This window comes from Bison bison, unplaced genomic scaffold (assembly GCF_000754665.1).
Source record: "Bison bison bison isolate TAMUID 2011002044 unplaced genomic scaffold, Bison_UMD1.0 scf7180017864223, whole genome shotgun sequence".
Taxonomy (NCBI): Eukaryota; Metazoa; Chordata; class Mammalia; order Artiodactyla; family Bovidae; genus Bison; species Bison bison.
In genome coordinates, this window is record NW_011494795.1 from 863895 (window position 1) to 875459 (window position 11565).

Sequence of the window (11565 nt, forward strand, 5' to 3'; positions counted from 1 at the left end):
GTCGGACACGACTGATCGACTTCACTTTCACTTTTCACCTTCATGCACTGGAGAAGGAAATGGCAACCCACTCCAGTGTTCTTGCCTGGAGAATCCCAGGGACGAGGGAGCCTGGTGGGTGGCCGTCTATGGGGTCACACAGAGTCGGACACAACTGAAGTGACTTAGCAGCAGCAGTAGCATAGCAGATTAATAACATGGTGATAATTTCAGGTGGACAGCAAAGGGACTCAGCCATACACTGTGTTTTCTTGGAGAGACTTCTGTCTGGAATTCTCTCTTTGAGATTAAGACACTGCTGGTCCCTTTTGCAATGCTAGCTCAGATGACTTTATAATTCAAAATATGGCATCAAGGAAAGGGATTCGGAACCGATGTGTAACATGAGTGACCAAAAGGCTGGAGACAGAGTCCCTAGTAGGGGCAGGCGACATGGTGTCGCAGGGTGAATGGGATCCAGCTGAGGACCCACTCAGTCACCTTCCAGTTTGGCTGAATCAACAGGTCTCTCGTGAACCCCACAAGGGCAGGGGGCACGTCCTATACTTCTGGGTCCCCTCAGAGCTGTGGGGTGGGGCCCAAGGAAGGGGCTCAGTCTGCAGCACCTGGATGAAGAGTTTCCTAGGGCAGCACCAGGTGGGCTGGTACCCCTGCCACACCCTTCTCTCCAGGTGCCACTCCACAGCACAGTGTCCAACCCCTACGTGGTGCCGAGTGCTTGACTAGGCTAGGAGGAGACGGGGATGACCCCTGTCCTGCCCTCAGGGAGCTTGCAGTGCAGTTAGGGGAAATGAGGAAATGTCTATCCCAACCCAGGGTGAGCTGTGTGCCAAGCTGTTGGAAGAGTGCTGAAGAGATGAGGGTGCGGGGGGTAGGAGTCAGGGAGGGCTTCCGGGAAGAAGTTATATCCACAGACAGCTAGGTGAAGAAGAGCAGTAGGGACAGCATGTGCAAAGGCCTTGAGGCTATGAAGGACAGAGCAAGTGTTAAAGCTACAGCATGGATGTGCCAAGACATGAATGTGGATTCCCTCTACCGGGAGGCCAGCCCGTGATCAGATGAACTGTGCAGGAAGCTGCTTGCTGGGGTGGCTGAGAGTAGGGCAGGACTGGAGGCCAAGGGTCAGCGGGTAGGATGGAGCAGTCATCTACTGGATGGGGGCTCCCCAGGATGGTGCTAGTGGTAAAGAATCGCCTGCCAGTGCAGGAGACACAAGAGACATGGGCTCGATCCCTGGGTTGGGAAGATCCCCTGGAGGAGGAAATGGCAACCCACACCAGTATTCTTGCCTAGATAATCCCATGGACAGAGGAGCCTGGCAGGCTACAGTCCATGGGGTCGCAAAGAGTCAGACACAACTGAGCGACTGAGGACACACACACACACAAGTGTTCGTAGTGATGGAGAGGAGCAGCGAGAGTAGCAGGGGCCCAGGGACCCTCTAACCAGACAGAGAATGACAGGTACTGAGAATGGTAGGTTTGGGAGGGGAGAAAGCCAGGGGGTCTAGAGCCGGGGACCCCAGCCTCTGGGATTAATGCCTGATGATCTGAAGTGGAGCTGATGTAGTAATGAGAGAAATGAAGTGCACAATAAACGTGATACTCTCGAATCATCCTGAAAACATCCCTACCCCGCTCCCTACCCAGCTCAGTGGGAGAAGTATCTTCCACGAAACTGGCCCCAGGTGCCAAAAAGCCTGGGGACTGCTGCTGCATCCCTGGCCTACAGAACTTTGGATGATGAAGGATATATTTTCCATCTGTGCTGTCCGGGAGAGCTATGGCTCTTGAGTGCTTGAAATGTGGCTCTGGTGCAATGGAGGGACTGAATTTTTTAGTATTAATTACATTTAAGTGATTAAACATAATGGCATGTGGTTAGTAGCTACTACATTACTGCTTAGTAGAATTGAAGTCACTGTTCCTGGGTTCCATCAGCATTTAGGAGGTACCAGAAGTCAAGGGAGGGGGTGCCTATGCCTGGGAAAGGGAGAGGTGGGAGGGGCTGAAATGATGGGGGTGGGTGTTGTGGTCCCTCCTCCCTTCCTTCTGTATCACCTCATCTGCCCAGGTGTGCCCTGCCACAGGCTGGACAGTCTCTAACCTCGCAAGCCCTTCAGACATCGCACCTGAAGAGGAAAACCCAAACTGCAGGAAAAGAGTTACCGAAACACGCAGTAGTGTTATTGATGAGAGGGAAGAGTTCTGGGAATTCAGATACACCTGCTTGAGGGATTATCTTGCAACCACTGAAGTTCACGTTAGGACCCCCGCGGACATCCTTTTGATGTGTCATGTGGAAAAAAAATCACGCAGAGTTGTGTGCAGAGGGTGATGCTGACGAAGTTGGAACTTTGGTGCATGAAAAAGAGCCAGAGGACCTTAATCTGTTAGCAGCTGTTGTTTTTTGGGGGGGGGGTAGGGTAATAGGACACTTCTAATATTCTTCATGTGCATGTATTACTTTGCGTGTGTGTGGCCACGCTGTGCTGTGTGGCATGCGAGATTTTAGTTCCCCAGCCAGAGATCGAACCCATGCCCCCTGCATTGGGAGCATGGGATCTTAACCACTGAAGATTCCAGGGAAGTCCCTGTCTTAACTTTTATGATGGAAATAAACCTGATTTTTAAAATCTTACCCGTGAGTATGATAAAAATCTTCAGTTATCTAAAGCAGGTGAAGCATAATAACTTAGGAAGATGCTTGATATGCAAAACCAGCAACAACAGTGGAATAATCTCAGAGTAAGCATCATTTGAAAAAATAGCAGAAAATTGTCCAAATATAGTAAGAGAGACCGTTGCTGATTATTTTAAAAGTTTTCTTTTTTAAAAAAATTTTATACCTTTCTGTATTTTCAGATTATAATTAGTCTTACATTCAGTGTAAGACTGAATGGTCTTGGTCGGGTGGGGAGTATTATTTAAAAGGCCTCTTACATGGTCTCCATTCCATGTCCACAAGGCCCTGTTCTCTCTCTGTCTTTTGAAAAAGTATTTGTTTATTTTAGAAAATTATTTATTTATATTATTTGGCCATGCCAGGTCTTCCTTGAGGCACATGGGATCTTTCTTCTTTGTTGCAGCATGCAGGATCTTTTTTTCAGTTGCAGCATGAGGAGTCTTTTTTTTTTTTTCTCAGTTATGACATGAGGGATCTAGTTCCCTGACCAGGGATTGAACCCAGGCCCCCTGCATTGGGAGTGCAGAGTCTTAGCCACTGGCCCACCAGGGAAGTCCCCAGGCCCTGTTCTCTGCTTGCAACCTGCAAGTCTTAATTCCCAGGTTCCCTGTAAGAGCTGTATGCCCAATATGTCAGTTCAAGTTCCTCAAGGAGCGGGCCCAGCTGGAATCAGAGCGCTCCCGTGCTGACCCCGGCCAAGACCCTGGAGGTCCCTGAGAACGTGTGGTCCCATGGAGCCTTTCTGTGATAACAAAGATCTGTATCCACAGTGTCCTCTCTCGTGACCCTTGGCCACATGCGGCCGTTGAGCCCTTGGAACATGGCCAGTGCGACCGAGAGAGTGGGTTTGAAGTTTGTTTCCTTTTGACTGAAGCTTCAGGAGCCCCACGTGGCAGTGGAACCAACCGTATCGGGTGGCTCAGATCTAGAAGCTCTCAGTTTGTGGATTTGCAGACTGAGACCAAAGAGAAGGGCCCAGTCTTGGATCACAGTGACCCTTCCTCCCGAGGCTTGTTCTGCCCTGCCAAGGCATGAGGCCTCTAAGGGGATCCAGATTCAGCTCTGTGTTTCAACTTGGAATTTTGTTTCACATGTAAAGCTCAGGCCCAAAGAGTGGGTGATGCGGGAGGGCACCTTTCTGGGCAGCAGCTGCAGTGTTTCCTCCTGTGACATGAACTGATAGTCATTTTTGTAGCTGAGAAACCTGGCCAGGTCAGCAGACTCATGCTCTGTAAGGCCCTGCGTGGCTGGCATGAAAAAAGAAAATAAATTGAGACAGTGGAAAGAGTGTGGGTTTGGAGTCAGCTGGGCCTGGGTTCAAGTCTCCACTTGGCAATGTGCTAATCGTATAATCCTTGGGCTTGTCCCTTGACCTGACTCAGTTTCTCCACCCATGAGATGAATAGACGCCCACGCAGCGTGGGGCAGTACGGCTCCTGGCCATGCCCTCTCCTGAAACACAGCCTTTGTTTCTGGGTTCCTAGGCCTGTATGAACTTCAGCTCACCACCGATGGCCCTGCCACCACGGGGACAGAGGTGACCATCATGGCCAGCCTGGTGGCCGATGACAATGGCAGCCTGGCCCTGCCCACCAGCACCCACCTCTACCGCTTCCACTGGATCCACACCCCGCTGCTGCTCACGGGGAAGGCGGACGAGGCTTTCAGCTCCACCATCCGCGTTGTGGGGAGCGTGCCCGGGGACTTCCCGATCTCCGTCTGGGTCACCGCCGCCGACTGTGGGATGTGCCAGCCTGTGGCCAGGAGCCTCCTCGTCCTCCCCATCACAGGTGAGGACCTTCCCTCCTCGCTGATTTGCCTTCAGGCTCTTGGGGCAGAGAAAACAACCAGCCTGGCACAGGCATCACAACCATCACACATGGGCAGATTAGACCCATGGTTTTCAGTTGCTGTCAGTTGAGTTAACAAAGGATCAGAAGATGGTAATACCCACTGCTGGCAGGGCTGTGCTGAAATGGACACAAAGTGCATATTTGCTACTGGGGTGTCAACTAATACAGGCCTTGGGAGAGGAGATGATCCAAATGTATCAATGGCTGTAAGTTATTTTAGTCTTCCAATCCTTCTTTCTCTTTCTCTCTTTCCCTATCCCCCCTACCCTACCCTTCTCTTTTTTCCCTTCTTCCTCCCTCACACCCTCTCTCCGTTCTCTCTATTTCCAAGAACTCCCTGCTTTCTTGGAGTTTACAATCAATTTTTTCTTCTTATTTATTTGGCTGCACTGGGTCTTATCTGCATGCAGGATCTTTAGTTCCAGCATGGGAACTCTTAATTGTAGCATGTGGAATCTAGTTCCCAGGCTCCCTACCTTGGAAGTGTGGAGTCTAAGCCACTGGACCACCAGGGAAGTCCCTGTGCTATGCTGTGTTGAATCATTCCTTTGCAACCCCATGGACTGTAGTCTGCCAGGCTCTTCTGTCCATGGGATTCTGGAGTCAGTTGCCATGCCCTCCTCCAGGGGGTCTTCCCGACCCAGGGATCAAACCCAGGTCTCCCACACTGCAGGCGGATTCTTTACTGTCTGAGCCACCAGGGAAGCCCAAGAATATTGGAGTGGGTTGCCTATCCCTTCTCCAGGGGATCTTCCTGACCCAGGAATCAAACCGGCATCTCCTGCATTGCAGGCAGATACTTTACCAGCTGAGCTACCAGGGAAAACGCCCCAGGGAAATCCCTACAATCTATTAAAGAACTTATCTTCAGGTAATAAACCTCCATTTGGGTAATGGTTTATGCACGAAAGTGTTCATCACAGTTTCTATAATAACAGAGGAAAATAGCAACAAGCTAAGTATGCAACTGTAAGAATACTGATATAATTTGTAATAATAATGATCTTTACAAAGAGTGTGTTTTAGCCTGAGAGAGTACTCATGCTTGTAAATTTTTAAAGATCAAAATGAAATTCTATGACCAATTTGATCAACTGTTTAATGTATGTATACCTTAAATATGTACACATGTGTACTTGGCAATGGGCTTCCCAGGTGGCTCAGTGGTAAGGAATCCACCTGCAGTGCCTGAGATGTGGTTCCATCCCTGGGTTGGGAAGATCCCCAGGAGAAGGAAATGGCAACCCACTCCAGGATTCTTGCCTGGAGAATCCCACGGACAGAGGAGCCTGGTGGGCTACAGTCCATGGGGTCGCAAAGTGTCAGACACGACTTAGTGACTAAACAACAACACATGTGGTCAGTAGAAATGCTCGTTTTTTTCTAGGCTCATCTAGTACTTTGAAGTATTTCCCAAGAATTGATTTAAAAGCCTGCGCATTTCCTTCTGGTCCTGGGCATCTTTGGCGCCAGAAAGTTCAGGGTACTGGTGAAAGGGGTACAGGAGCGAACTGTACATGTAAGACAGGAAGTGAGTCTTCACCAGCATCCACTGGCCTGGGGCAGTGCCTAGGAGAGGGGTGTATGCCTCTGTGTTCGGAGACCTGCAGGGTCCCCTCTTGTTACCACAACGATGACAGTCAGGAGGTCAGGTAGGGGAGAGGCTGCCCTGCCAGCTGGCACATGGCTCTGCCCTCCTCCACCCTGGGGGCGGGGGACTCACCCTCCCATGGTTTCTCCCTCCCAGAGTTCCTCGTGGGAAACCTTGTGGTCACCCAGAACACCTCCCTGCCCTGGCCCAGCTCCTACCTCACCAAGACAGTCCTTAAAGTCTCCTTCCTCCTCCACGACCCCAGCAACTTCTTCAAGAACGCCTCGTTCCTCTACAGCTGGGACTTCGGAGACGGGTATGTTCTGACCCCCTTTGATGGCCCAGAGTTCTGGCCTGTGTGGAGTGCTCTGTACTCTGCTATCTTCACCTGCTCACTCTCACTCCGAACATGCCTTGCACACCTGCTCTATGCCAAACTCGGGGTCCCTGGGGACCAGTGTGAGCCAGTCTAATCCCTAACAAAACTTGTTCCAAATTTACAGATTTAAAATAGTAAACAGTAAACATAATAAACGAGGACTAGATTGGAATGTAGGCGATGATCCCCTGCAATTGAATAGTTTGGCAGTGGAGAAGGCATTTCTAAGAATACAAATAAAAGGTAGAAACTGTAAAGGAAAAAAAAATGCTAAGTTTGGCATCATCAGATTTAAAATTTGAAATGAAAGAAGCAAGTTGAGCCGAAAGATAATGGTTAAACTGGAAGAAAATATTTGGAAGGTATATAAACTTCATATATAAAGAGCATCAACAAATCAACAAAAATATTTTCTTTATTGTTACTCAAGTTCCTTTCAAAGTGATTCAGGTAATTGTAGAGGAAAAAGTCATAACTTAAGATGGAGGTATGATTCTTCCTGTTCTACAGATGAGAAAAGTAAGGCTGAGAGTTATGTAGATAGGAAATTTGGAGCTGAGATTCAAAGCCAGATTTGTCTTAACTCCAAAGTTCATATTTCTCCCCTTCCCAGATCATCTCTATCTAACACACGGTCTTTCCTTGGTCTGGATGGGGTTGCAGAGCACTTCCTGGCAAGTAACAGGCGCCTATTGCTAAGAGTTCTTCTACCTGTAACTTACAAGTCCAAAGATGACCAGCAGCCACTCCACCCATGTAGGTCAGCTGACCTCATGGCCTGGCTGGCCCTGGGGACTGCTGCTGAGGTGACATTTTTGCTTGCAAAATGACATTGGTCTGAATGTGTCACTGTACACCCAACCGCTGATCCTAAAAAGTCACGTGGATCACTTCTGTCATCTCTCCCCTCCCCAACACTGTACAGCACCCAGATGGTGACCAGAGATGGTACTGTCTATTATAACTATTCCATCATTGGATCCTTCACTGTGAAGGTCAAGGTGGTGGCAGGGTGGGAGCAGGTCATGCCGGACGCCGGGAAGGGCATTCTGCAGAAGACGGGTGACTTCTCTGCCTCGCTGAAGCTGCAAGGTGAGTCTCGAGGGGTTGGTGTGGGTTGAGTGTTTGGCTCGTCAAGGAGCCCTGGGTACCACTCCTTCCAGGGCTGGAGCACACACAGATCAGAGTGGCTTGCACAGCCTCTCTTCAGCTCCCTTGGCAGCCCTGTGAGGGTCTGTCATTGCCCACTTCTAAGAGGGCCCTGAAGGCCACGGAGGAGGTTGGGGGCACCGAGTGGCAGAGCGCAGACACTGTGCCGTGATAGGGTGCATCCCCATCACTCTCTCTTTCCGGCTACATTGTCCTGTCGGGAATGGGACGGCCCCAGTCGGCTGCACCGGGAGGGAGCCTCCAGACCCGCCGCTCCTGGCTTTGTCAAGACGGGGCACTGGGGCAGCTGCAGCCGATTTCTCAGTCATGCTAACAGGATGCTGGTCCCCTGCCCCACACACAGCCCAGATGGTGGGGAGGGAGGTGGTTATCCTAAGCCAGCCCCAGGTCCTGCTTACCAGAGTCCTTCTGGCTTCCCCCAGCGGTCTCAGTCTAAGCAGCTCCAGCATCTGCTGCTGATGGGGAAGCAGGACTCTGGATGTGACCTGTGACCTGCCCTTCTGGGGGGCCAAGTGGACAGGGTGGTGGTTGCACAGCCCAGGAACCCTGGGAACCCCGAGACAGCTGTCGTCAGCCACCAGGTATAACGAGGTCGTCTTCTTTGCTTTTCAGAAACCCTTCGAGGCATCCAAGTCTTCGGGCCCAACCTAATTCAGACCTTCCAAAAGATGGTAGTGACCTTGAACTTCCTGGGGAGGTGAGTGAAGCCTGGAGCACACTGTGCCTGATCTGTGGTCCTGTCCACACTCCCGCTGAGAGGCTCCTGACTTTGTTTCAGTTCAGTTCAGTCGTTCAGTTGTGTCCGACTCTGCGACCCCATGGACTACAGTACCCCAGGCTTCCCTGTCCATCACCAACTCCCAGAGCTTGCTCAAACTTATGTCCATCGAGTCAGTGATGCCATCCAACCATCTCATCTTCTGTTGTCCATTTCTCCTCCTGCCCTCAATCTTTCCCAGCATCAGGGTCTCTTCAGATGAGTCAATTCTTTCCATCAGGTGGCCAAAGTATTGAGTTTCAGCTTCAGCATCAGTCCTTCCAGTGAATGTTCAGGACTGATTTCCTTTAGGATGGACTGCTTGGATCTCCTTGCAGTCCAAGGGACTCTCAAGAGTCTTCTCCAGCACCACAGTTGAAAAGCATCAGTTCTTCAGTGCTCAACTTTCTTTGTAGTCCAACTGTCACATCCATACGTGACAACTGGATTTCATCCCTGAGGGGACCCAAGTTAGGGAACACATGGAGTGACGAGCCCACCCTTCACTGGGCCATGGGAGAGTCACAGCATGACTCCATTCTCAGGGTCCAGGGGAGGGAACACTGGCCTTGTGGGGCTGTCTGCAATGTGGGAAGGCCCTCACCCCTTCAAACCTATAGAAAGCCCACTTATCCTTTCAGACCCTACTCAAATGCCACCTCCTCCAGAAAGCCTTCCCTGACTTCCTCATTGAGAGCGTGCTTCTCTGTCCCCTTGACACACCAAGGGCATCACTGGAGCATGCATTCTGCCTCGCCCAGCAGTCTGTGCATGTCCCTGTATGTGTCACTGCCCTGGCCTCCCCTTGCAGTCTCGGGCCATCTCTAATGTACTACCATGTTCCTGGAGGCCTGGGCACCTGGAAAGAACACTGAAGTTCACGACTGCCTGACCTTTCTTGGACTTGGTCTGTGCTCACACCCTTTGGCAAGCTGAAAAAACATCCCCCCCATTTCCCTGCAGCCCCCCTCTGAACGTGTGCTGGCGTCTTAAGCCCGAGTGCCTCCCGCTGGAGGAAGGGGAATGCCACCCGGTGTCCGTGGACAGCACGGCTTACAACCTGACCCACATCTTCCGGGATCCCGGGGACTACTGCTTCAGCATCCAGGCTGAGAACGTCATCAGCAAGACGCACCAGTACCACAAGATCCAAGTGTGGCCCTCCAGTAAGTGACACCTTGCCTCTGCTCCCAGCAGAAATCAGTCAATCCTGCCACCATCGCCAGTCACCCTCGGTCCACCAATGGCCGTCAGCAGCCAATCCCACTATTACTAGAATCATCGGTAACCCTGCCGGCCCCAATCAGCACCGTTGCCGACCACCCACAGCACCACCACCAAACTCTAGTGCCATCGGCCACTGCTCTAGCCCCCCGACACCAGCCGCCTTCAGTCCCAGCAACACCACTCTCAACACCAGCACCACTAGCCGTAACGTCTTCACGAGCCAGAGTCAGCGCTGCCGTAGCAACCACCCCAGCCACCGCCAGCACCGCTGTCAATGCCCCTGCTCCCAGCCCCGGCACCCACCATTTGGGCCAGTGCCATCCATACCGTTGTGCCCTGGGATCGTCCCAACTTCAGCTCTCGTGTTGCCACCAGCGCTGCCAGTGGGCAGCGTCCCTCCCACACGTGACCTCTGCCTCCCTTGTCCCCAGCACGAGCCCTCCATCCTTCACTGCCGTCACACCCGCCCCATCACCTGCGTCTCAGTGTTTTCGCTTCCACCAAAACAAGCATCTCCGATGGCGACTGTGCTGGCCTCACTGGGCTGTCAGAAGTCTCCCAGGGAGTGCAGGCAGCTCAGAAAGTGTGCAGTGCAGTCTTTCCCATTCACATGGGTGCCCAGCCTTCCCCCCGGGCATACTCTTCTCCAAACAGTCACATGGTCCAGCTGCTGGCTTGCAGCTGTGGGATTGACTGATGACAGCACCAGGTTCTCCCCTTCACTTCCAGGGGGTCCTCTGGAAATGTCCTCCCCCAGAAGAGGGCTTTCTTCTGTAGAGGAGAAAGGATCCCAGGCCCTAGGGATGGTCTTTCAGATGCTCAGCCAGGTCCCACCCTGTGTAGTATTAAAGAGGACCCCCCCCTGCCAGCTGCACTTTCCCCAAGGTTGACTCTATCAATGCACCAGATGTGTTACCACCCCCTTCAGTCTCCCAGTCCCTACTCCTTGAGCCGACTCCATGCTCTGCCCTGGGCCCTGGCTGACCCTGTGTGCCAGGTAGACTCTTTGACCTGTGGGCATCCCTGGGGGCCTTGGGTCCTGACTCCCCCGCACCTCCTGGGCACTGAGCACCTGGGATCCCCTGCGTCCTGTGTGGAAAGCTGGCACTGCAGGTAATCCATGCTGCCTTTCCTCAGAGACAGATCCTTTTGGTGTGTGGTGGTGTCTCTACCAGGAGGAGAGTGGGAGAAGGGTGAGAAGGAACCCACACTTGCTGATCAGCTGCCTTGCACCTGCCTCACCTGGTTGCATCTCCACGGCCACCTCATGGGTCAGCATGACTGTCAGGTCACCTGGGCAGAGCCGAGATTTGAACCCAGGACCCGCTGGGCTCTTCTTGCTCTGCCCTGTGGCTTCTCCGCAACAGGGCTAAGCGAGCAAGCCCAGAGCTGCTGGAGGTCCAGGGATGCTTGGGTGTCCTCATGCCCTGGCCTCCTTCCCCAACACAAGTCACCCGAGAGAGAAAGGAGGAAGCTGCTGGGTCTTTCATGGTCTAGGCTTGGAAGTTGTACGTCACCCCTCTGTCCTCTGCCGCTGTTTAGAAGCAAGTTGCTATGAGTCCAGCCCACGCTCTGGTGGGAAATTCAGTTGCACCCTTTGAAAGTTACTATCAAGTACCACTTTAAAACCCCAGCAGACCCTACCTTGGGTTTTATGAAATCCTGGATTTGCCTATTGGAGTTGCCTGACTGGGACGCATGTACACAAAGAGGGAAAAGGCTCTGCTGGGCTCTGTTCTCTCCCCCGTGCTGTACCCTGAGAGCTGGTATTCAGCACTGACTGCCCAGGCTCATGGCTCAACCCTCTCTTCCTCCTAGGCATCCAGCCGGCTGTCTTTGCTTTCCCGTGTGCCACGCTCATCACCATGATGCTGGCCTTCATCATGTACATGATGAAGGCCAG

At 52.1% G+C, this 11565-nt stretch overlaps 1 protein-coding gene across 1 annotated transcript in view; it reads left to right on the top strand.

The window, feature by feature from the left end:
- The window catches only part of TMEM130 (transmembrane protein 130), a 17133-nt gene that overhangs the window by 3319 nt on the left and 2249 nt on the right, over window positions 1-11565 (top strand). Inside the window, exons 2-7 of the mRNA XM_010845742.1 lie at window positions 4170-4475; window positions 6286-6445; window positions 7434-7600; window positions 8291-8375; window positions 9399-9601; window positions 11481-11551. Coding sequence (XP_010844044.1) covers window positions 4232-4475; window positions 6286-6445; window positions 7434-7600; window positions 8291-8375; window positions 9399-9601; window positions 11481-11551 — 930 coding nt within the window. The 5' untranslated portion in view covers window positions 4170-4231. The remainder of the gene's footprint in view (window positions 1-4169; window positions 4476-6285; window positions 6446-7433; window positions 7601-8290; window positions 8376-9398; window positions 9602-11480; window positions 11552-11565) is intronic.